General features: G+C 48.2%; 2 protein-coding genes across 2 annotated transcripts in view; one reads left to right on the top strand and one right to left on the bottom strand.

Moving 5' to 3' along the window:
• Nucleotides 1–27,871, top strand: part of AURKAIP1 (aurora kinase A interacting protein 1) — a 155,656-nt gene that overhangs the window by 31,374 nt on the left and 96,411 nt on the right. The gene's annotated exons all lie outside the window — the stretch shown is intronic.
• On the bottom strand, nucleotides 51–27,825 carry TMEM278 (transmembrane protein 278). Its single transcript, XM_083513349.1, has 2 exons — nucleotides 26,718–27,825; nucleotides 51–3,890 (listed from the first exon to the last, which is right to left on the bottom strand). The coding sequence occupies exons 1-2, from the start codon at nucleotides 26,985–26,987 to the stop codon at nucleotides 3,621–3,623; spliced, it is 540 nt and encodes a 179-aa protein (XP_083369475.1). The 5' UTR covers nucleotides 26,988–27,825; the 3' UTR covers nucleotides 51–3,620.

Genomic DNA, 27,871 nt, shown 5'->3' with positions numbered 1-27,871 from the left:
AACTGACCGGAAAGCTCAGGGACCAAGAAGACAAAATTTTAAAGAAAGAATGGGAGGGAAATATAATTTATTTAGGAGACCATTGAAAGCAAATTAAAACATTAGCAGGATTTTGACAACACTTGTAATGTAACGAACACTATGGGCAATATGAATAGATATAAAATATAGACTATGATATAAGATGCAGTTGAAAATGTTGACATTAGGACCCATGGAGGGGAAGTCTCAAGATTCAGAGAAATCTCTTTATGTGGATATGTACAGGTATTTGGTTTTGTTATAAATTCATATTTGTAAAAACAAATAAAAAACGTGTTGTTGTGTTTAAAAAAAGAGAATAATGGAAATCTATTAGTATAAAAATGATATTTAATATATAGGCAGAGATTGCGGGAGCATCAGGTATCACATGGAAATCGTACAGGTGGAGCCCAGGACAACCACATATTTATACATCGGAGCAGGAGCTGGAAGAGTTACAGAGAACAGACAGCAGAGTTTCACACACCATTTCAAAGAAGGGGGTTGAGATTTTAGCTCCCCCTCCACCCCACTGTAAACAGGTTAAAGAAATGCACTTTAAATGAGCCAACGGTTCTCCACATAATATGCATTTGTGGAAGGCGAGCGGATGGATCACAGAATACTGCGTGCACATTTGTTTCTGTTAAAAGGTAGCGTGAAGGTAGAGGAGAAGCCTCCTGCCAAGCTGGGTCTACTTTGAGCAGGGCGTGGGGAATCTTTGGCCCTACAACTGTGGCTGAACCACAATTCCCATCCGGCCATTGGACACACTTGCAGGCCTGATGTCTGTGTGAATGGATCGTGCATCTAGAGGACATGTCTCATGGGTTCTGGGACAGGAGGTCCTCCAAAGACATCAACCAGGAAAGCATTTTGTGATGGCCTGGGATTCGGACTCGGATGCTGAACCTGAGAGATCCCAGGCTGCACAGGATTCCTGGCCTCCAGAACCAGCTGAGCCGGGGCTGGGGCTTGAGCCTGAAGAGTCCTCACTTGTGCTGGATCCTCAGGTGCAGGCACCAGCTGAGTCTGCTCTGGCTCCTGAGGTGATGGAGGACCCATTGCCTGCAGGTGCTCCACTCTTAGCCCCGTCAGGGGAAGCTGCGGTTGCCTCTGGGTCCGGTAACCCTCCAGCCTCTCCTGAGCTGCAGAGGCTCAGGGCAGAGAGGCGGAGGGAACTAAGTTCCCACAGGAGGAGTGCTCGCCTCCAGGCCAGGAGAGGCGAGTCACCTGTGGGCCGGGGCCGCCCTATGTCTTGGGGCAGATAAAAGCCAGCGAGCCCCAGTCCCAAGTTGCAGGGGCAACATTGTGGTTGCTAGTTCCTGCCTGAGCTCCTGACCCGCCCTGGCTCCCTGCTTGCAAGCCTTTTACTGACTTCACCCAACTCCCTGCCCTGCACCCAGCTTCAGCTACAACGGACTGCCTCCACGTTGCACCTTTGACCATGGACCAGACTTGGGCCTCGCCTCTCGGGTAACCCACAGGACCAGCACACATTTCCTTCAAGGAAGAGTGTTTGCAAAACCGTGGCAGTTCACAGTTTATTGGAACTGGATCTCTGCATTTTCAGGGGAAAGAACGTCGGTTTAATCACATCCTCACAGCTATTGTGCATTTTGTTCCTCATGAAGGCAGCTATGTTGAGACCAAGCATGCCTGGCAGTGGTGAAGACAAAGCATGTGGGAAATATAGTGGCTTTCTTTTTTTCCAAAATGGCAGCTGGTAATCCCTACTTGAACATTCTGGTTCTTCCCCAGACCTGAGACTTGTGTGGTAGTAGATGGGTTTGTTTAAACTAGGTGTGTCCCAGTTACGTATAAGCTATGTAGATGGGAGTGATACCTTCTGCAGAGAAGTTTAACCATCAATTCCTCTTCCCAGGGAATTCTGGGAATTGTAGTCCTGTGAGGGAAATAGGAGGGTCTCTGCACGAATTTCAGCACCCTTAATAGAAAACAGCTCCCAGAACTCCTTGAAGGAAGCTGTTAATGTTTAAAGTGGTGTCATGGGGCTTTAAATGTCTGGTGTGAATGTGGTATAATGTAGGCACATTGATTCTAATAGGTCTACTCTCAGCAGGACTTAATGGGGTACAACCCAAAGATTAGGATCTTTGGTATATGATACTGATTCAAAATATGGATGACTACCATTAAGGGGGCGGGGAAGCTGTCAGGGTCCTGTCAAGCTGTCAGTTGAAGGGTGGCTGCCGTGGGAGCCTGGTCTCTTAGCGGTTGTGGGAGCTCCAGAAGGCAGTGGGTTCAGAAGACAGCTGTCCTGTTCAGCATAGCCAGAGGAGCACTAGAAATAATATTGCTTAGCATTGATAGAACTTAAATCAGAAATTGTGACAACAGCCCTGCAAGGCGGAACATTCTTGCTACATACCCTCCCACATTCCTCAGATGACAATAGGGACATTCTATTCTACATTAGTATCACTGCCAGTGAGTTGTATTTATTGATTAGGCTTCCCTAAATGCAGTACATAAATTCAAAGATTTCTGTGCTTAAAATACTGCAGATTTGTGTGTTTCCTCTAATAACTTTTGTACTTGACGTGGAGGAAATGCTACATCAGTGATACTGATGTAGAATAAGATAAAGGTAAAGGGACCCCTGACCATTAGGTCCAGTCGTGGCCGACTCTGGGGTTGCGGTGCTCATCTCGCTTTATTGGCCGAGGGAGCCGGCATACAGCTTCCGGGTCATGTGGCCAGCATGACTAAGCCGCTTCTGGCGAACCAGAGCAGCACACGGAAACGCCGTTTACCTTCCTGCCGGAGCGGGACCTATTTATCTACTTGCACTTTGACGTGCTTTCGAACTGCTAGGTGGGCAGGAGCAGGGACTGAGCAACAGGAGCTCACCCCGTCGCGGGGATTCGAACCGCCAACCTTCTGATCAGCAAGTCCTAGGCTCTGTGGTTTAACCCACAGCGCCACCTGTGTCCCACTGATGTAGAATAGAATGTCCCTATTTTCATCTGAGGAACGTTGGAGGGTATGTTGTTACCCTTGCATGGGGGGGCTGAAGTGAAGAGAGTGGTAGCTACCCTAAGGTGAGAGTGGAGAACCAAGGTCAGCATGTGGCCCTTCGGGCTTCTCTATCTGGCCCTTGATACACACTGCCATACACACTGCACCGACTGAGCCTTGCATCCTCCTCAAATGTTCTTGCCTGGCCTGGAATGTGTCCTTGAATTCTGATTCTTGCTTGCCTGGGTGGAGGTGTGTGTGTGTGTAGGCCGCTTTCCAAAGGTAAAATTTGCATTTGTTGCTCCGCCCATTTGTTGCTCCGCCCACCCCAGAAGGTTGCTTGGCAGAAGAAATGGTTGAAAACGTCCCCCACACTCACGCCCTAAGATGAACCTCAGAGCTCATGCTGAAAGCAAGATGCTCCATCTCACGGAAAGTTCCAGAATCAATGGGAGGCCCAGCGCCCCCTGGTGGAAGGAGAAGAAGCCATGGAAGTTTCCTCTAGATGGGTTTAGCCGTTGCCTGCTTCTTCATGGCGCCCTTATGGGGAAAATGAGATTTGGAGGACCGGAGAGAGGGGTGTGCTGGCAGGCAGACCAAGGAGCGGGAAACGCTTAAACCCAGGCCTTGACTTGGCTGCTCCACTCCTTGGCGCAGCCGCACAGCCCCCCGTCTTCGTACCACCGCCACTTCACGCCCTTGTACGTGGCCCGGGCCCAAGGCTGGAAGCACAGGAAGAGGCGGAAACGCCTGACCAGGCCGCAGTAGATGGCCATAGCCACCACGATGAGCGGAGACATGATGACGAAGCCGAGGATGATCAGGGCAGAGGAGCTGTTGTCGTCCAAGATGGTCTTGCAGTAGGAGGCTGTGGAGTGGAACACCTGCGAGGGGGTGGGGAGAGAGAAAGTCAGACGATGTGGGAATGGGAAAGAATCGGGACCAGGGCATTGTTACCCAGGCTGCCTATCATAGGATCGTAGAGTTGGAAGTGTTATCAGAATTCTAAGGTCTCAAATATAAATTAAACGTTCATAAATGTACAAGGCAAACACATACATAAGTATATAAGCCACGTGTCTGAAATAGTACAGGAGAGCAATCCTGAAGCTGTTTTGACTCTCCCAGTGACCTCAAATATTCCTCTGCAATAAGGGAGGCAAATGGGGAAAGCCTTCCCATTGTCTTTTTGCTTGCAAATCCTTTCTGAAGGGCGTATTTGTGTATGAATAGGGTGACCTGGATTCAGGAACTAAACTATTAACCATCACAAAAGAATGGCCAGACTGCCCAGGTAATGCAATCAGTGACCATTATTAGGTATCCTGGCAGACAGGATTTCTGCTGTAGACCGCCTCCTGTGATGGATTTCTGCTGTAGACCGCCTCTTTCTATGATGTATGGATGATGTTTTGGGGGTTGGTCTTCGGCTACAGGGTGGGCAGTTTCAAAGGTCTATATAAGGCCTTGCACACCCTTGTTCTGGGTTCTCTCCTCCCTCCTGCGTGTGGTGAGTGGGGACCCTGTTGCAACTGTTCCTTGAATAAAGATCAGGCTTACTAGCCGCTTTGCTTCTCAATATACTCTGGTTGGCCTCTGTTTTCTCCTACCGATAGGGAACCCACTTAAGGACTCTATACAGGCTCTTGGATACCCCATAAGGGAAAAGGAGCAGGTTTTTTTTTTCTTAAACAGAAGGGCTCCTGAGGATCATCTAGTCCAACCCCCTGCAACGCAGGAATATGTGACCTGGATTAAACCCGCAACCTTGGCGTTCACAGCCCCAAGCTCTAACCACCTTCGCTGTACTTGCTCTTTGGCGCCTGCTGGAAACATTCCTGTTTAGACAAGCCTTCCCAGATGCTTATAAAGTTAAGCTAATTTCAATCTGTTTTAGTATTTTAACTTTTGAAGTGCGGCTGTGACTTTTATTGATTTTACTGTTTTGTTTTTTGTAGAGGTTTGTTCGTGGGTTGGTTTTTTGTTTTTTGCAATCAAGCAGTGTATAAATTATACAAAATGAGTACGTAAATCATTACCACAACAAATAATGTGCGCTCCGCTTCTACAACTTGCTATTGGCTACATTCATACCATACATTTAAAGCAGAGGGTAGCACTTCCAACAGCCTTGGCTGTTCTGGGTTTGTTGCTTAAGATCTGAGAGGACCAGGGCTCAAATCCAGTTCGGCGTCAAAGTTAGAGTGACAGACTATGACCTGGGAAAGACCAGGGTTCAAATCTCCACTCAGCCATGAAATTCACTGGGTGACCTTGGGCCATCTCTTAGCCTATCCTACCTTACAGGGTTGTTGTGAGGGTGAAATGAGGAGGAGGAGGAGAAGAACCACATACACCACCTTGAGCTTCTTGGAAGAAAAACGTTGTCTATAAATATAATAAACAAGCAAACAAATCCCCCACTCAGCCATGAGGAAAGAGGGAGGAGGAGAACTATAAGCTCCTACCAGGAGATGCCAGGGATTGAATCTGGGGCCTTCTGCATACAAAGCCCTGAGCAGATAATAGTCACTCTAACAGCCACCACTGTGCTCACCGAAAATTAATTTTCAGCCCTTCACCATTTGCAAAGCATTCATTTCACTCAGTTCTCCCCACTCCTTTCACCGCTTCTCTACACCCTGATGTCAAAAAGGTGGTGTTATTTGTATCTGGCGCCCTCTCTAGGTTAATTAATATTGTTAGATCCAGAGGGGGAGGAAAAGAAATGAAGTTTGATGTTGGAGGGGATAGATGAGACTCAACGGATGAGCAATGATGAGGGGCAACCTGAGCTGGATGACGCGCCTCCTTCCCTCTGTGCCAAACCCATCCCTCACTTTTGCCAATGGAAAGGCAGCTTCCAGAGGTAGCGTTTATACTCGGCCAAGCAGGAAATTAGAAATGAAACAAGCTTGCAACAAACTCCAGCTCAAAGCTGATGCTCTACATACTGTGGAACTAAGGGTGCTTCTGAATATCGTTTGCTGGGGGCTCCAAGTGTGCTTGGAGGCATCTGGTTGGCCACAGTGAACCCAGGACGCTGGACTCGATGGGCCTTTGGCCTGAACCAGCTAGAATTTATGAGGTTCCTATGGTCCTAGCAAACACATGAGACTACCTTTGGCCATGTCTGATCATCAGTCTGTTTAGCTGGGAACTGGCAGTGGCTCTCCAAGGATCCAAGCAAGGGACATTCCCCCACCCACCCCACTCACACACAAAAACAAAGATCACCACAGCCAATCACAAACAAACAACCACATCCTAGGCCAACCCCAACCTCTCTCACCACCAAAGGAACACAAGTGAACAGCAGAGAACCTGCACAAGCGACGCTGACACAAAACCCTACATACCTTAAGCAAAATAGAAACATCGCCACCCGACCCCACCCATCTTTCCCCCCCCTCCGCCCCTTTTCTTCCTAATGTCTCAGCAAATGAAACTGATTTGTAAAAATGTTACATGGAAAAAATACTTCTGTAAAACAAGAAAATCTTTAATAATAATAATAATAAAGCAAAGGACATTCCCAGCTGTACTGAAGATCCAGCATGATGTCATGGTTAGCGTGAACTTGGGAGTCGTGGGTTCATCCCACCCACCCCAACCAGGAATCTTGCTGGGTGGCAGAGACAAGTCCACAATCAGAAACCAGAGAGGAGGGAGGCCAAGAGGCAGAGATGAAGATTAGGCTGGTGAAGATTCCAGGGCATTTTCCCCTCCTGCTGTGACCAGTTTGACTCCCACCCCTGGTATCCCAGGACCAGAAGAGGTATGAAGGAGGCAGAGGAGAGACAGGAGTCTCAGATTGCTTAGGAGGGTACCTGGGAGAGGAAGGAATTTAGGCAGCTGCCTTCAGCCTTCATAACTGTCTCCTTGAGGCAAGACCTACTGATAAGAGTTGTTGTGTTCATTAGGCTTGGCTCCCCTAAGCAGCCTTGTTGTTTTTTTCAATAAAGAGTTAACCTTATTTACTCCATGTGATTTATTGCTGGCTGGCTCCCTGACAATGTCCCAACAAGGGAGAACCTCTATAAAAGGTGCAAATCAGGCCCAGTGAGGAGCATGGCCTGGGCAAGGAGTCTCAAGGGCCAGACAGAGGGCCACATTTGACCTCACCCCCAGACCTGAGGTTCGCCACCCCTGCCTTAATGCTCCAGGATCCTACCACAAACCCGTCAACATGGCGTCGAGTTTCTCAGCATGACAAACGTTCCTCGTTCAAAAAGTAAACCAGGAGGGGAAAATAAGTGAGCTTCTATGAGCCATTGCTCCTTGGGCTCGTCCATCGGCTTCAATCTCATAAAGGGAAATGAAATGACAAAATGAAACTGCCTAGAGATTGAGTTCCCATGTGGCTGCTCTGCCTCTTCTTCCCTGTTGTATATTCAATCTCCAGCCTGCCAGCCTGCCCTGATAAATTGCCGAGAGAAGCTAGCAGTCATCAGATTAAAGGTTTAATTATCCATTATGTCTGCCCGGCCTGGTGACAGCTCCTCAAGCTCTTACCCAGGGAACAGGCCGGCGGGAGATTCAGGTGACAGCTCTCACCTGGATGGCTTCCCAGTTCTGCTCAAGGGGACTTGGGGGTTACTCAAAAGGGTTTGAGAAATGTCCAGCAGTGGCATTAAAGTCTCTATGTAATAGAACACCTGCATTGCATGCAGAAGGTCTCAGGTGCAATCCCCAGCATCTCCAGGTAGGGCTGGGGAATCTTCTTCCTTCCTTCTTCTTTGGCGATCACTCGTAGTGAGTAAGATTGTCTTCTATAAACACGGTTTTAACAATGAGTCCATAAGTGACTGAAGAGGCCTATTCTGGATCCACACATCCTTCCACAGTGGGGACAAAGGTTTCCGGGCAGGAGTTGATCACGGTGTGGATTTGCCAAGTGTGCCTTCCTCTTAGCACGTTTCTCCCTTGCGGCCTGAGTTCGAGCATCTTCAAAGCCCATGACACCTTTGGTAAAGGCTGTTCTCCAACTGGAGCGCTCACAGGTCAGTGTTTTCCAGTTGTCTGTGTTTATACTACATTTTTTTAGATTCGCCTTGAGACAGTCTTTAAACCTCTTTTGTTGACCACCAGCATTAAGCTTTCCATTTTAAAGTTCAGAATAGAGTAGTTGCTTGGGAAGACGATCATCTGGCACCCGCACAACATGACCAGTCCAACGAAGTTGATGTTGAAGAATCATTGCTTTGACACTGGTGATCTTTGCTTCTTCCTGTACACTGATATTAGTTCGCCTGTCTTCCCAAGTGATGTGTAAAATTTTTGGGAGACGCCGTTAATGGAATCTTTCAAGGAGTTGGAGATGGAGTTTATATGTGGTCCATGAAACCCTGGACAGCTGCAGACAGTCAGTGTAGTAGGCAATACTGAGTCTGCAAACAGCCCCCCCCCCCTCAAAAGTAGAGTGTGGATATCTAACTGTTGGAGATGCAATAGGGATAATGCTTCTCTAAAACGTATGTTTTTTCATTGTCCTATATTGACAGATTTTTGGCAGGAGGTAACTGAAACCATCAACAGAACTGTATGGAACAACCTTACATTTGCAGAGCAAAATATCCTCTTGAACTACCATATTTTTCGCTCTATAAGACGCACCTAGTTTTTGGAGGAGGAAAAGAAGAAGAAAAAAAATCTGAATCTCAGAAGCCAGAACAGCAAGAGGGATCGCTGCGCAGTGAAAGCAGCAATCCCTCTTGCTGTTCTGGCTTCTGTGATAGCTGCGCAGCCTGCATTCGCTCCATAAGACGCACACACATTTCCCCTTACTTTTTAGGAGGGAAAAAGTGAGTCTTATAGAGCAAAAAAATACGGTATATACCCAGCACATGGAACCTTACAAAAGGACAATACAAGCGGACTCTCCTTGCCCATACCACAGCAAAAAGACTGATACTGATAAAATGGAAAAATAAAAATGTGGCTCCCTTCTATGATTAGACTGAAGACTTATACAAACTCGCAACATATGAACAACTTGCATGTAAACGCAGACTTGCCATGGACAAATTCAATGATATTTTGAATCCGTTCTTACAAATACTATTAATAGGTTAAGATCTGATACAGTACAGTAACAACCTCATAAAATACAGAGTTTTGGGGTTTTCCCCCTCCCCCCTTTGTTTGCCTTTCTGCACGGGTTCTGTTTCTCTTTTTCTCTTTTTTGTTTTTGTCTCATGGGTAGGCAAACTAAGGCCCTTCTAAATCCGGCCTGCAGACAGTCCGGGAACCAGCATGTTTTTACATTAGTAGAATGTGCCCTTTTATTTAAAATGCATCTCTGGGTTATTTGTGGGCCCTGCCTGGTGTTTCTACATGAGTAGAATGTGCCCTTTTATTTAAAAAGCATCTATGGGTTATTTGTGGGGCATAGGAATCCGTTCATTTTTTCCCCTTCAAAATATAGTCTGGCCCCCCACAAGGTCTGAGGGACAGTGGACCGGCCCCCTGCTGAAAAAGTTTACTGACCCGTGAGCTAACAGAACCAGTGGTCAGGGATGATAGGAATTGTAGTCCAAAACATCTGGAGGGCCAAAGGTTAGGGATGCCTGGACTAAATGACCATTGGGGTCCCTTCCAACCCTAGACTTCTATGATTCTACCACCACTAGGGATAATGGAGAATCGCAACAGAAACAGAGAGCCAGTGTGGTATAAAAGAGTACTGGGACAAGACTTGAGAGACCAGGGTTCGAATCCTCACTCATCAGTGAAGCTCACTGGGTGACTCTGGTCCAGTCACATCTCTCAGCCTGACCTACCTTGCAGGGCTGTATGAAGAAAAAACAGGCGGGAGGGGACCTATGTGCGCGACCTTGAGCTCCCTGGGAAAAAATATGGGCTGTAAATCCAATAAGTAAATAAAAAAATCTGATTTTCACTTCTTCATTCCATGTCTGCACCAGAAATCAATGCAGCAAATACAATCGGTGGCCACTGTTATTGTTCGTTCCAGTATGCAAATAGTACATAATTGATTGCGCTCCCCCTCGCTGCCCATTCACACTGTGTTTCCTTTGCAATGAGATGAATGGGGTGGAATAATGTAAAGGCTGCGTAATTAATAACGTGGCTTTGCTGCAGCCAACAATGAAGTGAATAGTCGACTTTTTTGGCAGAAGGCGGATTGCAGCGGAATGGAAACGCTGCTCTGGGTCACGAATGGAAAAGGATGCCTTTCTCCAACTACCACCACTCTATACATTGCCTTCTGCTGCTTGCTAACTGAAAGGTTTGACGCCCTGCCCATCAGAGCCTGTCCGCCTTTTGTCTTGCCTGCTCTCTTTTTCCGTGGCCAGCATGCCTTCGCTTCGCCTTCGGCTGCAGATCACGCAGAGCAAAGAAACAGATGCCGGCTTTATGAGCAGCGCTTTATGACTCAGCCTGAAATTAAAACCGTCTGAGTCCAAACGCGGCTGCTTGCTGCTGCTGCTGTTTCTTTTGTCACCCAAGAGGCCGGCGAGAAATGGAAATTCTTGTCTTGTCCCAAAACAAATGAAAAAGGGCTGCAATATTTGTCCTCCTTTACTACTGCAGGAGAGGTTGCCGAATGGGCTCGCGTTGATTTGAAAGGCGTCCGCAGTGCCAGGATATTGGATGTTGCAAGGCAGGGGGGAAATTCCGGAAAGGGCAGCTGAAAAGGATCAAGGGGTTGGAGCAACCCCCTGATGAGGAAAGGTTGCGGCGTTTGTGCCTTTTCAGCTTAGAGAGAAGGAAATGAAAAGGACTTAATGGAGCCATTTCTCAAACTTCCTCCCTTTTTTGGAGCCCCTGCCCATAGGAACACAAGCAGAGCCTGCTGGATCAGGCCAATGGCCCATGTAGTCCAGTATCCTGTTCTCACAGCAGCCAACTAGAAGCCTGTGGGAAACCCAAAAGCAAAACATGAGCATTACAGCCTTTCTGTTGTTTCCAGCAGCTGCTATTCAGAAGCATTTCTGCCTCCAACCATGGAGGCGCAGATAGCAGCAGCAGCAGCAGCAGCAGCAGCAACAACAACAACAACAATAAAGTGGTACCTCAGGTTACAGACACTTCAGGTTAGATACGCTTCAAGTTACAGACTCCACTAACCCAGAAATATTACCTCAGGTTTAGAACTTTGCTTCAGGATGAGAACAGAAATCGTGCTCTGGCAGTGCAGTGGCAGCAGGAGGCCCCATTAGCTAAAGTGATACCTCAGGTTAAGAACACTTCCAGGTTAAGAACAGACCTCCAGAACAAATTAAGTTCTTAACCCGAGGTACCACTGTAATAATATATTATTTATACCCCGCCCATCTGGCTGGGGTTCCCCAGCCACTCTGGGCGGCTTCCAACAGAATATTAAAATACAATAACCTATTAAACATTAAAAGCTTCCCTAAACAGGGCCACCTTCAGATGGTCTTCTAAAAGTCTGGTAGTTGCTTTTCTCTTTGACATCTGGTGGGAGGGCGTTCCACAGGGCGGGTGCCACTGCCGAGAAGGCCCTCTGCCTGGTTCCCTGTAACTTGGCTTCTCGCAGCGAGGGAAGGTGGAGGGTGAAGACGCAGTATACCTTCAGGTATACTGGATTGAGGCTGTTTAGGACTTTAAAGGTCAGCACCAACACTTTGAATTGTGCTCGGAAACGTCAGAGTTGACAACACTAGCTTGATGGACCACGAGTCCATCAAGGCAGCTTTCAATATTCTCTTACTGATGCCGCAATGTCTAATGAGAACTATTTTCCACCGCGTGTTTGAGAGGCCATTCATCGTGGCAAGAGGTTTCGTCAACAGCTATGATGAGCTGCCCTTGCTAGAAAGCGGAAAGGATGAAGGCCATCAGCCAAAAGGGAGCCCTTTTCAAAAAGCCAAGCGGTGATGACTGCTTTTCAGCTTGTTAGCTGCGCCGGGCAGGATCAAAGAACAAGAAGTCAAACTGAAATGCGAAAGGGCAAGCTAGCATCCTTAAGAGTAGACAGCCATGACCCGCTTCAGAAGATCTCCCCTTGAGACTCTGAATTCTGCATTAAAGCTAGACTTGATTGATAGGTAGTGAAGGAAGGTGAGGAAAGAGCACCAGTGACAATCTGCAATCGTACCTTCCCAGCCCAAAGCATTGCACCTGAGTCCACGCCAGGAACTTTTTCTGGCTGCAATGTGGGCTTCAGAAGGGGGGGTATCTGCACACATGCTTTGCCCCCAGATTATAGCACTGGCCCAAGTATACCAGCCTGTACCTTCTTGGGACGAGCAGCTTGTGCCTTCCTGGGATGAGCCTTTTTAAGAAAAAGGCTGTCCAAAGATTAAGAGGGGGGAATGAAGGAAGGTGAGGACAGGTGACCTCACCTAGGCCCGAAGTCACCCCCCACCAAAGCAGGCTCAAAGCTTCTCAACGCTTTTCAAAATCATTTTCTCAGCAGCTAAGCATCAGAAACATTCCGCTTGCTGTAACTAAAAAGATTGCAACAAGGTAGAGAACAGAGCCCATTGTCTTCTCAGGCCTTTCTCAGAACCACATTGCAACTTGCTTTCTCTCCGGGAACCATGCCAAAGCACAAGAATGAAACAACTGGAACACACTGAAACCCCCTCACCCCCTTTCCTGCCAAGAGTCCACAATAGTCCCAAGACAGCTTTCTGTACATGCTCAGGAACCTCAACATGGGGCAGGACTCCTGAGGGAGAAGAAAGGAGGAGGGAACTGGAAAGGGGTATATATGCTTGTGCACAGGACTGTGAACTTCGTGCATGCTTTTTGTGACTTATCACACTTGCTCCTTCTACCAGTTCATGGATGGTAGAAATAAAAGCCTTTTCTCCAAACTATTCCTTGAGTGTCTGTTGACTCCCACTTCCCTTTCCCAGGCGCAATATTTTTCCCAAAGCCTCATAAGGCTACAGTAGGAGCAGCAGGGCAAGCTCCTCCAAAGTCTGCCCCCAGCTGGTGAGAAGGGGCAGCGCTTCAGCGACACATTACTAATGATGCAAATTCATCACCAGTGGCAGATGTGGTCCAAATGCCTATCTCACATCGTGTTTCCTCGTGTTTCCGCTGCTATTTCCTCAGCTAACCTGCACCAACAGTTTCTTGGTGGCTCCGGTCAATTCCTCTGTTACTTGTTGATTTTATTCAGGGGTGCCAACTACAAGAAAATATGGAGGGGGGCACATAATCGATCACAAGACGTGGCACCTGGCCTCCTCAGATATTTTATTGGGTGGGGTGAGAGTGTTGCAGCACTGGGAGATAGCAAAAATGGACCCCAAAGAGCAGCAGCTCACAGCTGGATTTCCCCTGACTTCTCCTGAGGAGACTCCTCTTGAGAAAATGTCTCAGCAGCTAAACCCCTGCACAAACTGTGAGCTTTTCTGGAAATCTGGGGGTGGGTGGGTGTTGAGGCATGACTTGGTTAGATAGGTTGCTGGGGGGTAGGAGGTGAAATATAAAGCCCTAGTAAGAGCTCTATCTAGTTTATCTAGTCCAGCATTGTGTTCTCACAGTGACCAAGCAGATTAATTACAGTATTTTTTGCTCTATAAGACTCACTTTTTCCCTCCTAAAAAGTAAGGGGAATTGTGTGTGCATCTTATGGAGCGAATGCAGGCTGCGCAGCTATCCCAGAAGCCAGAACAGCAAGAGGGATTGCTGCTTTCACTGCGCAGCGATCCCTCTTGCTGTTCTGGCTTCTGAGATTCAGAATTATTTTTTTTCTTGTTTTCCTCCTCCAAAAACTAGGTGCGTCTTGTGGTCTGGTGCGTCTTATAGAGCGAAAAATATGGTAATTCAAGAGGATATTTTGCTCTGCAAATGTAAGGTTGTTCCATACAGTTCTGTTGATGGTTTCAGTTACATGAGTAGAATGTGTGCTTTTATTTAAAATGTATCTCTGGGTTATTTGTGGGGCATAGGAATTCGTTCATATATTTTTTCAAAATATAGTCCGGCCCCCAAAAGGTCTGAAGGACAGTGGACTTGCCCCCTGCTGAAAAAGTTTGCTGACCCCTGGCATATAACCACCCCGATAACATCATGAGCACAAGCCACCCCGAAGGCACAGCGGGCATGCTTTGTGTGGGGCAGTCGTAGAATTATAGAATTCTAGAGTTGGAAGGGAAGTTTTTAATGTTTGACATTTTAATGTATTTTTAATCTTTGTTGGAAGCCGTCCAGAGTGGCTGGGGAAACCCAGCCAGATGGGCAGGGTACAAATAATAAATAATAATTATTATTATTATTATTATTATTATTATTATTATTATTATTATTTTGAGCATGATCTAGTCCAACCCCCTGCAATGCAGGAGTCTCAGCTAAAGCATCCAAGACGGATGGCCATCCAACTTCTGCTGCTTGTATCCATGCCAGAAGATGCAAATAGTGCAGGACGTAGGGGCCACACTGGTCCCAGGAGCAGGCTCCTGGTGGCATATTACTTCTCTGCTTATCATCACTTTGGGCAGGTTCAAGGTTCTTGTGTTAATCACAAAGCCTGGAACAACCTGGGCCCAAGCGGTGCCTCAACGACCATCCAGTTTCCTTATTCTCCACCTTGGTCATTGAGATCCTCTGACTCCCCACACTCCCAAGGTTCAGTCAGCCTTTACTGGTGTTGAAGGCAATGCCCTGTGGAACTCCCTGCCAGTTGAATCTGGGCAAGAACACTCCTTGCCTTACCTTTTCGCTTCTCTCGGAAAACTGTGTTACTCAGGCAGGACTTTGAAATGTGACTTCCGCTTTCCCCCCCAACCAGCTTTTAATTTTTTTTTTTTTTAAGTGATCTTCTTGTAATTTTGCACGTTTTATGCCATCTCGCTGTATTTTTCCTGAACAGCGTGGTCTATAAATATCTAAATAATGAAATGAAATGAAAAGGGTCTGGAAAGGCAGCCAGAACAAAAAAAAGGACTGATGAGGAGAAAAGGCGGCCTTGCAGGCATCGTGACTGATTCCTTTTCAGGCCTGCCTACTTTAGCCATTAGTCCAGCGAAAGGATATGCTCATCAGGTAGAGCCTAATGCAGGGAGAGAGGAAAGCTTTCTCCTTCCTCACCACCCTCTGCTTTGAAAATGGCACAGGAAAAAAGAAAAGCACATAGAGAGAATATTATTTAATGGACAAAAGCAAAGGTTTGGATAACCCTTTTCGAGAAGGATGGTCTGTTAGAGAAAGAACCAGGCAGGCTTTGAGAGCGGAGCTGCTAAATGGAGAGGGGGCATTTGTTGACGCCCCCCCCCCCTTGCTAAAGTGGTCAGTGGCTTTTTAAAAAATAAAAAGGAGAAGGAAAACTCGGCAACAGGCAAGCCTAAAGAAAAGAAACCAGCAGTTCCCAAACATTTGGAGGCCACTGACCCCTTGGCTCCATAAACTCATCTCCAGCTAATGCCCCCTACCCAATAAAAATGGATTATTCAGAATAACAGTTTGCAGGACCCACTAAGGAGCGAGGAGACGAGGGACAAGGAAGAATGAGCAGAGGGGGAAACCGTGATTTGGAGCTTGCGGGAGGCAAATCCAGAAATCAGGACCAAACAATAGAGCTAAAGGACGCAGCTAAGCTAGGAAGACTACCCAGTCCAAATAAAAGGTAAAGGGACCCCTGACCATTAGGTCCAGTCGTGACCGACTCTGGATTTGCAGCACTCATCTCGCTGTATTGGCCGAGGGAGCCGGCGTACAGCTTCCGGGTCATGTGGCCAGCATGACTAAGCCACTTCTGGCGAACCAGAGCAGCGCACGGAAACGCCGTTTACCTTCCCGCCAGAGTGGTACCTATTTATCTACTTGCACTTTGACGTGCTTTCGAACTGCTAGGTTGGCAGGAGCTGGGACTGAGCAACAGGAGCTCACCCCGCTGCGGGGATTCGAACCGCCGACTTTCTGATCGGCAAGCCCTAGGCTCTGTGGTTTAACCCACAGTGCCACCTGCATCCCACAAATACGTGGCCTTTAATGGTCCTTTCCAAGGTGCAATCCCTGTCTGAAACCCTGCAGAGTTTCTATCAGTCGGTGCAGACAATACTGAGCTACACAGACCCCCTGGTTTGACTCTGTACAAGGCAGCTTCCTATTTCCCCCAAACATCTTGCCATTTCTTCTCCAGCAAGTTGCTCCAGCCCCCCATAACATTTCTCCACACCTTTCTGGCTGCTTAACAATAGGCTTTCAGGATGTGCTGAGATGGTGGATGGGGAGATCTCCTGCATGACAGGTAATTAGGACCTATAAAATCTTGGAGAGCTTCCTCGTTCCGCTGACAGTAAACAACCCCAATGAGGTAGGCAGTCTTGCTCCTCTGTGGCTGAGAAAATGTCAGCGCTAACAAATATCCGGAAGGAGGAAGCTAAAAAAATAAAATAAAAGGGGGGGTGAGGGACACAGAGACTGTACAGATTGAAACAGCATCGAGCTATTCCCTTACTCTTTTGAGGGAAGAGAGACGGAGCTGTGTTTAGAAGAGCTAATTGTGTTTGGAGGGAGGTATGGCGTCCCGTTGTTCTTTCCACCCACTTTTCCTGCAGGTCAAAGAGGCGCAGCAGGTTCTTAAAGCAGCTGACAAACCTGACAAACCTGTTCAGCCAAAGGCAAAAGTATGAAAGTTCTGCAGGGAAGGGGAAAGGGAAATTAAACTTGCCATCATCAACAAATCTCTCTTTCTCTCTCGAGACATAAAACATGGGTAGGCAAACTAGGGCCCAGGGCCAGATCTGGCCCAATCACCTTCTCAATCCAGCCCGTGGACGGTCCGGGAATCAGTGTGTTTTTACCTGAGCAGAATGTGCCCTTTTATTTAAAATGCATCTCTGGGTTATTTGTGGGGCATAGGAATTTGTTCATTTTTTCCCTTCAAAATATAGTCCGGCCCCCCACAAGGTCTGAAGGACAGTGGACCGGCCCCTTGCTGAAAAAGTTTGCTGACCCCTGCATAAATAGATTTGGTAGGTAGGTAGGTGGAAAGCTAGATAGATAGCAGACCCTCCAAATGTCCCTATTTTCCAGGGATGTCCCTGATACAGAGATGACGTCCCTGTTTCTGATCTGATGCCGGAACGTCCTGCTTTTCCTTAGGACGTCTCTATTTTCATTGGAGAAATGTTGGAGGGTATGGAGCTATCCGATCCCCAAGCCTTCTGAAGGCAATCCTGGATAGGGATTTACGTTCTTATCTATGTTGGATGCTGCCCAGAGTGGCTGGGGCAACCCAGGAAGATGTGTGGGTACGTATGGGTACTCAGTATTGGCACCTTTTTCTTCTTAAAAAAGCAAAGCACTGATGATGGGCTGCTGCCAGGACAAACTAGATTTTAATTGCTGGTTCTAAATGTGTTCTATGTCTTTTATTCATTCTTTCTCACTAGTTTGCTCCTATTACTTTGTATTGTTGTTTTTCAATGTTGTAAGCTGCCTTAAAACCCACATTGGGAGACAGGTGCTTTCTATCTATCTCTTTCTCTATCTGTCTGTCTCTCTCTATGTATCTAGTTATCTACACACACACACACACACACACACACACACACACACACACACACCAGGGCCAGATTTAGGTTTGATGAGGCCCTAAGCTACTGAAGGTAATGGGGACCTTTATATGTCCAGCTGTCCTTTGTCAACAACAAATTGTCACTTTTTTGTGTTGACTACCGTATTTTTCGCCCTATAGGACGCACTTTTTCCCCTCCAAAAATGAAGGGGAAATCTGGGTGCGTCCTATGGGGCGAATGCAGGCTTTCGCTGAAGCCTGGAGAGCGAGAGGGCTCGGTGCGCACCGACCCCTCTCGCTCTCCAGGCTTCAGGAAGCTCTGCGCAACCCTCGGGAGACCTGCTCCGAGGGTTGCGCAGAGCTGCCTGCAGTCCCCAGCTCAGCACAGCTCTGCGCGGCCATCGGGAGCGGGGCGCTAAGTCCCGCCCCGCTCGGGATGGCGGCGCAGAGCTGCCTGCCGTGCCGGGACTGCAGGCAGATCTGCGCGGCCATCGGGAGCGGGGTGCTAAGTCCCGCCCCGCTCGGGATGGCGGCGCAGAGCTGCCTGCCGTGCCGGGACTGCAGGCAGATCTGCGCGGCCATCGGGAGCGGGGCGCTAAGTCCCGCCCCGCTCGGGATGGCGGCGCAGAGCTGCCTGCCGTGCCGGGACTGCAGGCAGATCTGCGCGGCCATCGGGAGCGGGGCGCTAAGTCCCGCCCCGCTCGGGATGGCGGCGCAGAGCTGCCTGCCGTGCCGGGACTGCAGGCAGATCTGCGCGGCCATCGGGAGCGGGGCGCTAAGGCCCTCCCCGCTCCGGATGGCGGTGCAGAGCTGCCTGCAGTCCCGGGATCAGCACACTTCTCCCCATCGCCAGCCCCACAAGCTCGGGGGACAGCGGGGAGGCAGAGCATGCCTTCCCACTGTTCCCCGACCTGGTTCTTCCAGCCCCGCACCTGGGGGGGAAATAAAAAATTTTTTCTTTATTTCCCCCCAAAAAAACTAGGTGCGTCCTATGGGCCGGAGCGTCTTATGGGGCGCAAAATCCGGTATATGCTATACGGACCTAATAGGTATCTAAAGCCATTTGCCACTGTTGCTGTATGTTGGTTTTATTTTATTTATTTTTTCATCTTATATTTTGGAAATGTACATCCAGTTTGTTTTTTTCCTTTAATTTTTTAGTGGGGCCCCAAGTGAGTGGGGCCCTAAGCTATAGCTTGTTTAGATTATATGTAAATCCAGCACACACACACAGAGAGACACAGGGAGGGAACCAATATGGCCCCCAAGCATCTCTGTTTGGCACTCAGGACTCTTCCACATCGTACAGCTCAGTGGTAAAGTATTTGCTTCACATGTGGCAGGACCAGTTCCATCCCAGGAACTCCAAACAGGCATGGGAATGTTCCCTGCTTGGAATCCTGGGCATACCAGTCAGCATGGACGCTACTGAGCTAGATACCATACCCTCCAACATTTCTCCAGTGAAAATAGTAAAGGGACCCCTGACCATTAGGTCCAGTCGTGGCCGACTCGGGGGTTGTGGTGCTCATCTCGCTTTATTGGCTAAGGGAGCCAGCATACAGCTTCCAGGTGATGTGGCCAGCATAACTAAGCCACTTCCGGCGAACCAGAGCAGCGCACGGAAACGCCGTTTACCTTCCTGCTGGAGCAGTACCTATTTATCTACTTGCACTTTGACGTGCTTTTGAACTGCTAGGTGGGCAGAAGCAGGAACCGAGCAATGGGAGCTCACCCTGTTGCGGGGATTCGAACCGCCGATCTTCTGATTGGCAAGTCCTAGGCTCTGTGGTTTAACCCACAGCGCCACCCACGTCCCAAAGAAAATAGGGATGTCTTATTATTATTATTATTATTATTATTATTATTATTATTCCCTGCCCATATGACTAGATTGCCACAGCCATTCTGGGTGGCTTCCAACATATATAAAAACCTAAAGAAACTATTCAGGGCTGCCTTCAGATGTCTCCCAAAGGTTGTATAATTACTTATCTCCATAGCTGTCAACTTTTCCCTTTTCTTGCGAGGAATCCTATTCGGAATAAGGGAATTTCCCTTTTAAAAAGGGAAACGTTGACAGCTATACTTATCTCCTTGGCTCGAGGGGACGTCCGAAGGAAAAGTGGGACATTCCGGGATCAAATCAGAAACAAGGATGGCTTCTGTAAATCCAGGACTGTCCCTGGAAAATAGGAAAATGGAGGGTCTGAGATACTGCAGTATACAACAGCTTCCTATGTTCGTATATCTTCAGGGAAGGGCCATAGCTCAGTGACAGAGCATTTGCTTTGCATGTAGAAGGTTGCAGGTTCAATCCCCGGCCTCTCCAGGTATGGCTGGGAGTGTCCCATATTTGAAGATGCCAATACTGAGCTAGATAGACCAACTCAGAATAAGGCAGATTCTCATGTTCCAAAGGAACTGAATCAGGGAAACAGAGATCTCCCTTTGTAAACCCCGTGTATAATCAGAAATGGCTGGTTTGGTTATCATAAGGAAATTTCCACTGGCGTGGAAAACAAGCAACGCATGCAGCCCCTTCTCCGCAGGGACTGATTGCCGCAAAACCCATCTCATTTGTTCATTTTATTAGCCAGCCACTCTCTTGGATGCCCAATTGAGCAAGCTGCCTCCTCAACGATGGCAAAGCCATCTCAAGCAAACAACCACAACCGTCTCCCAGGCGAGGGCTGGATCATCAGCAGCAATCAATGCGCAATTAATCACCCGATCAACAAATTGTAGGAGGGCCTGCTTTTCGAGCTGTACGGAGCCACACAAATGGCTTTGCCTTATACCCCCCCTCCCTTGATCCCAGAGTTTGTTCACGAAACAAAACCGCACACCGAGGCCGTTTGAACGCCTTCGTTCTGGCACTTTATTTACGGGAAGTTAGTGCCTCGAAGCTGCTTCAGCGCAGACGCTCTTAAATCAGTTCAAGAGTAATCGAAAAGATAAAAGGAGAAAGGAAGCCTTTAATCATTGAAGAGCTGAGGGCAGCTCCAGAGGCTCGAGGATTTGTGGGTGGGTGAGAGGCTGGAAGAGGACCCCAGTTTTGCCAGCACAGTCACGCTGCAAAGGGCACCTGAAGGAGGGGAAAGCTGGAACAGAGACCTCCCAGAGCCAGTGAAGGGTGTGGCTAATAATAATAATAATAATAAGTTTTTTGTACCCAGTCCATCTGACTGGGAGTCAGGCTTCAGGGAATCAGCTCTCTCCCCGCCCCCTTTGGCAGTAGATAAGCAGAACAAAGAGGAAGGAGTCTTCTTACCAGTTAGAAACTTTAATGATCAAAGTGAGAGAACAAAGAATCCATTCCTCAGAATGAAGGTGCTCCCAATTAAGGGTTGCACCCACTTCCTCCCTAGTCACCCACATCACTACCGCGTCTCGTAACCTGATCTCGCAACCACTGTGCTTTCTAGGCTGCCACCTTATCTGCCCTTCTTGACCTTGGGCTGAGCAGATGAATACTTTCCAGAGACAGTGAATCTGTTAACCCTCTCTCTCCCAGTTCTCCTCCTCCTAGCTGTTCCCCGTCCAGTACTTCCCAGCTTCTGCCTTCTGAACTATGTCCCTCTGCAAACCGCTGTTCCAATTCTATACTGTCCTGCTCCTGGGAAGATTCAGGATCCTGATCAGGAGCAGGGGGGCACCCCCCCATTCCTCCTCAGTGTAGCCCTCCTCAGCATGGTCCCTGACACTGGGTTGCGCCAGCCAGCATCACACATTAAAAGCTTCCCGATACTGAGCTGCCTTCAGATGTCTACGGAAGGTCTTATAACATTTATTGCTTTGACATCGGATGGAAGGGTGTTCCAAAGCTTGGGGGCCACGGCCGAGAAGGTCCTCTGCCTGGTTCCCTGTAACCTCCCATCTCACAGTGAGGGAACTGCCAGAAGGCCTAGAGAGAAGGAAGGGGCCGAGGGGAGAATCCCAGGGGCCAGAGAGAGAGAGAGAGAAATTGCAGAGCCACATTTGTAGAGGAGCCTGATGTTCCCCCCGCAACTGTTGTACAAGGGGTGAGGAATCTGAGAACTATCAAAACTTGAGTCGGCAAGCGCAAGCTCCTCAGCAGCCCCAAGGCAGAATGATGAAGGGAGAAACGAAGCCAAATATTCTCAGCTCTCCCCTTAACGGAAGAATCAGAGAGCGGTGCATCCATGCACAGCCCATGTGCGGAATACCTAATGAGACCGAAATTAGTTTGTCAATTTGAATAAATTGCAGGTTGTCCAGCGGAGGCTGGGAAGGAAGCCTGCACAGTGCTCTGGGATCCACGGCTGTAGGGTGGATTCTGTTTCTATGGTGGTTGGATACCCCCCCCACACACAAACACACACACTCTTCCTTTCTCTGTTTAATTGAATAGACGAATTGCAGAGGCCGCGTCTAGCAGGGAGCAGCCTTAATTAAAATGAAATTAAAGAGATTTCAGCCTGCGTGAAGGCAAGCACAGACAAAAGCAGGAGAGCAGGAGGGCTGCTGGCAAAAGTGGGGAGGGAATCGAGGGTGGCGAGGAAATGGAGAGAAATATTGTGACAATAAAAAAAAAACTGCGGTGAGTAATCAGCGCTGGGAAGGATCCTCTGTCAGCCGAGACGTTACTGTATTTATCCAGATTGTCACAGAGGTTTGGTAATTACTGCAAAGCTATTTTCGTGGGCTGTTTTTTTTTTTTTTAAAGAATGCATAATAATTTGCTTTCCTCCCCACATCTCCTGGCTCTGACTTTCACGCTTGCTTTTCTTAAATCTGCAGGAGGAGTAGGGACATTTTGGCCCTCGGGATATTGTCAAACTACAACTCTCATCTGACCCAGCAAGCATGATGTTGGGAGTTGATGGCTATGCACTTGCTTCATGGTTGGAGGCAGTAACGCTTCTGAATTCCCGTTGCTGGAAACTGCAGAAGGGGAGAGTTGCCGTTGTGCTCAGGGCCTGCTTATGGGCTTCCCAGAGGCATCCGCTTGGCCACTGCAAGAAGAGTGTGCTGAACTCAATGGGCCTTTGGCCTGATCTACACTTGAAGGAGCATCTCCACCCTCATTGTTCTGCCTGGACACTGAGGTCCAGCTCCGAGGGCCTTCTGGTGGTTCCCTCACTGTGAGAAGCCAAGTTACAGGGAATCCAGCAGAGGGCCTTCTCGGTAGTGGCCCCTGCCCTGTGGAACGCCCTCCCTTCAGATGTCAAAGAAATAAACAACTTTCTGACTTTTAGAAGACATCTGAAGGCATCCCTGTTTAGTGAAGTTTTTAATGTTTGATGTTTTATCATGTTTTTAATATTCTGTTGGGAGCCACCCAGAGTAGCTGGGGAAACCCAGCCAGATGGGCAGGGTATAAATAAATTATTATTGTTATTATTATTATTATGGCTCTTCTCATGTTAAAGGATTCTGGAGAGTATTCAAGGATAAACGCCGTACCCCAACACATGCATCCTAGACCATGACATGATCAACGTTTCTAAGATTATGCATGGCATGGAGAACATAGATCGAGGAAAGCTTTTATCCCTAGAACTCATAGACTCCCTGGAACTCCTAGAACATTAGATTTCAGGGCAAACGGAAGAAAGGACTTTGTCACGTAGCGAGTGGTTGAGCTATGGAATTCGCTTCCCCCAGGAAGCAGTGAAGGGCCACCAGCCTGGATGGCTTTAAAGGAGGACTGGGCAACTTTAAATCTATTATCAGTGGCTACTGGCCATTATGTCTATTCTCTGCCTGCTCAGTTGGAGGCTTCTGAATACTAGATGCTGGAAACCTCGGGAGTGGAGAGGACCCTTGTGTTTGGGTCCTGCTGGACGGTTTCTCATCAGGACATCTGTTTGGCTACTGTGAGAACAAGATGCTGAATTAAATGGGCCATTGACCTGATCCAACAGGCTCTTTTTATGTCCATTTTTGTGACTCTACTCTTCGTTTGATACAGCCCAGTGGGGATTTACTTCCAAATCAACACGCATAGGACGGCACTGATTTGGTGTGTTTACTAATGCTTTCCTGAGCCCCGATGATTTCAGTGGCATTATTCGCCAATAAAAGGGGAATCCTGCTCAGCATAAGGACGGACCAATCTATCCATTTCCGTTTCTCATTTTCCCAGCCTTAAATTAGTTCGTCAGATTTTTGCATCAGTTTGCAATTAATAAAGCAAAAAGTCCCCGTGAAAGCCCACCTGCATTTAGTGGCTTTAAAATGAGAACTGCACACACCCTTCTTCTTGACCAAGTTTCAGCTTCTCACACCCCATCTAAGCTTTAGTCCAGTCAGGTTTCTGTAACCGAATGAACTGCTAGAACAGAAGAGTCTGAAGCCACATCCTGAGAAATGTCAAAGCCACATCCTGAGAAAAGTACTGGCAAATTGGCGCTGTCCATTGCTAGCTGGTGCTGAAAATTTGGAGTGGTGTTGGCTTCCAATGGAGACTGGCCCCTTAGTATGGTTAACTGATCCACCAACCTCAGTCTGTCCTCAGCCAGCCCCCATTTGCTCGCCTTCTCACTAGCATCCAGTCCAAGAGGGTGGTGTTTGACCTCCTTAGTTTCAATTTTGCCGTGAGCAGATGAAGAACTAGAATGAGTTGCCTCTGCATATTAGTGGCTCTGACTCAGCCAATCATTGGCTCTGGCTCCACCCACTGTTTGGGCTCCCTGCACTCTGCCCTGCCAGCCCACAATCGGCCCCAGCCAATGTTTTCTATATTATTTATTATTATCATTATTTATTAAATTCATATACGGCCCTTCATCCAAAAATCACAGGGTGGTTTACAGCATAAACATACAAAATGACACATATAATTAAATGTTAACACAATGAAATTTGACACACTGGAAACCAAGCCATATGAGGAAGGGTTAAAGGAGTTGGTTATGTTTAGCCTGGAGAGAAGACTGAGAGGTGATATGAAAGCCATTTTCAAGTATCTAAAGTATCTAAAGGGCTGCCGTGTGGAGCAAGCTTGTTTTCTACTGCTCCAGAGGGTAGGAACCAGTGGCGTAGCGTGGGGGGTGCAGGGGGGGCCGGCCGCACTGGGTGCAACATCTGGGGGGCGCGCGCTCGCACTCGCAGCTCTCTGCCCCCCCTGCTAAAATCCACGGGTTAGGGGACGCAAATTACTTGCCTTGCCCCGGGTGCTGACAACCCACGCTACGCCACTGGTAGGAACCAAACCAATGGATTTCAAGTAACAGGAAAGGAGATTCCAACTAAATATTAGGAGGAACTTTCTGAAAGCAAGAGCTGTCTTCCGAGCTATCCCTTCCCAGTGGAACAGGATAGCTTGGAAGGTGAGGGACTCTCCTTCTTTGAAGGGACGTTTTAAAGCAGAGGTTGGATGGCTGCATTCCCTTCTAGAAGATTTCCAAGGGTTGCATGGCAGGGCCAGGAGCAAAAGTGGGCAGAGGCACAAATATAACTTTTATCTTTGCCATTTCAGCACGCACTAACACACCCCTCTCTAGCTTCCATCCAGGCAAACAGGAGACTTTATCAGAGTCCAGCCTGGCAGGGCTGCTGGGGTGTGAGGCTTGGGGAGCATTCCAGGGGCCAGCTGGAGAGGCCTGGAGGGCCACACTGGACCCCCAGGCCTAAAGTTCCCCATTCCTGTTTTAAGAAGCACTGCCTCCAAGCATGTTTTAGGCAAGGGAGGAGGCCAATTCCATCAATGCTGCCTTCTCCATGATTGATATGTCTCTATGATGTCTCCCATTACCCAACATGTTCTTCCTAAACTAAAACAGCGTCATGCTAAACTGAAAGCACAAAAAAAAGTTTTACAGAAGATATTAATTTTTTTATACAAGACCCGCCATAACCTCCCAATACAAGGAAAATGAAACCATTATTATTATTATTTGAATTTATATACTGCCCTATACCCAGGGGTCTCAGAGCAGTTCACAGAATAAATTCAAGATATCAAACCACAAAATACCTAATAAAAATAAAAACAGCAACTCAATACCCCCCCCCAAAAAAACACATTTTAAAAGGGCATAGGATGTAAATCGGATCAACCAAAGGCCTGGTCAAAGAGGAACATTTTTGCCTGGTGCCTAAAGGTGTATAATGAAGGCGCCAGGTGAACTTCCCTGGGGAGAGCATTCCACAGATGGGGAGCCACTGCAGAAAAGGCTCCGTTCTCGTGTTGCCACCCTCTGGACCTCTCAAGGAGGAGGCACATGAAGAAGGACCTCAGAAGATGATCTCAGGGTCCAGGTAGGTTCATACGGAAAGAGGTGGTCCTTTCCCCCACTATTATGTTAATGGACTACAGCTTCCATCAGTTCTAACCACTATAGCCAGTGAGTTGAGGGTGATGGGATTTGTAGCCCACAAACCTCTGGTGGGGCCAGGTTGCTGCCACTTTGGGGAGTAAGGTATGTGGCCTTCCACTATCTCTGAAGCCTCTTTATTTGAATGCAAAGACTCGTCCTGGGAACATGTGAAAGAGTAAGACAGACTATGGGGCATCTGGGAGTGTGCATAGGGGACATGTTTCAGCATTTAGAAATCATGTCCTGCCCACCTCATCCATCCTTTTATAAATGTGTGGGTAAAGTTAATGCAGGAAAATGCCCCCCTAGGAAAAAATGCTTTGAAAACTCTATGATCTTATCAGCCAGTCTAAGAACAGTTGGCCAGGGGTGGGAAATCTGTGCCTCTCAGATTACAACTCCCATCAGCCCCAAATGGCAGAGCCCATGGTATGGGATTATGGGAGTTGTAGTCCACCTATAAAGGTAAAGGTAAAGGACCCCTGGACGGTTAAGTCCAGTCAAAGGCAACTATGGGGTTGCAGTGCTCATCTTGCTTTCAGGCCGAGAGAGCCGGCGTTTGTCCACAGACAGCTTTCCAGGTTATGTGGCCAGCATGACTAAACCGCTTCTGGTGCAACAGAACACCGTGACGGAAACCAGAGCGTGTGCAAATGCCACTTACCTTCCTGCCACAGCAGTACCTATTTATCTACTTGCACTGGCATGCTTTCGGACTGCTAGGTTGGCAGGAACTGGGACAGAACAACGGGAGCTCACCCCGTTGCAAGGATTCGAACCGCTGAGCTTCTAATTGGCAGACCCAAAAGGCTCAGTGGTTTAGACCACAGTGCCACATGCATCCCTAGTCCAGCTATATGGGGCAGGGGAGCACCACGTTGCCTAACCCTCTGATGCAGGGTGAGGGATTGGGCTTCCTAACCAGAAGCATCTGCAAGTCGCATGCCACTTACCCGGGAATGGCACTGGAACCCAAAGTAGACCACCACAATGGTGGGCAGGAGCACAATGGCAAAGATGGCGGCCATCAAGAGGAAGTTCAAGAGGAAGGCCAAAGAGTTCATTGCTGCCACCAGGCATGTCCAGGCCCAGCACCCGCAGGTGCTACGGCGCTCCATGGGCAGCAGCTGATCATCCATGTTGTAAGGCGGAAGTCCCTTGATCATCCGCGATGTGTCAGACAGGCTGTCCATGTCATAGTCATCCATCTCCTGATCAGACATTATTGAAGGGATCAAACAGGGCTTCCAGCCACCGAAAAATCTCTCTTTTCAAAAAATCCCACTGCTCTTGTCTGCCCCAGAACGCCTCCAGAACAGAGAAAGTTGTTGCTAATGTAGGCTTCTCAAAAGAATCTGTGTAGGCTTCTTTGCAGGATCTAGCTGTCTTCTGCTGGATTTGATGGGCTTTGATCCAGCAGTGCTGCACTTCTACACAGTTGGCCAACACCAAGCATTAAATGGAATGGGGTGGAGAAGACCTACCAAGAGTCCTGGTGGGCGTTTCCAATGTCTGGTTGTCCCCCAGCCTCCTTCCCACAGAAGTTGATCTTCGCCCTGGGCTTTGTCCAGATCTTCTGTTCAAGCAGAGATGCTCTAGCTGGAAGTTTGGGAAGAGAAGGAGAAGCCACACACTTGAACGTGGGTTGTTGCAGGCATGCTTTCCGCTGGGACGTCTCGTTCTACAGGAGACCCTGCCCTGTTCTGGGACAAGCCATGATGCTCAAATCACCTTCCACACAGCCTCTTCAGAAGGAGCGATCTAGCAGTCACCTTTTCGAGAATCAATCTTTGGACTTTGAATCATTCCTCCTCCTCTCTCTCTCTCCTGCAGTTCTGGAAGGCAGAATTGCTCTCTGCCAAAGTTTTTTCTTTCTTTCCCAAATCCCCCAGAAAAATCAGCAGACCAGATTCTTTGCTTTGTTCAAGGATCCCAGCGATGCACAGCGGTGAGCGCAGAAGGACAGATCCTGAGTTTAATGGGAGGGTGCTGCATCTCCCTGGCTTTAGTCTACATCAGATGCTTCCTCGCTCTTAGCCGGCTCCGATCGCTGTGCAGTGCTTCAGGGTTTTCAGGCAGTTTCATTGACTCTCTCGCTCTCCCCCGA

Source organism: Podarcis liolepis (assembly GCF_965112155.1).
Source record: "Podarcis liolepis genome assembly, chromosome: 7".
Lineage (NCBI taxonomy): Eukaryota > Metazoa > Chordata > Lepidosauria > Squamata > Lacertidae > Podarcis > Podarcis liolepis.
The sequence above is the reverse complement of the archived record's forward strand: the minus strand, read 5'-3'. Positions and strand labels throughout refer to the sequence as shown.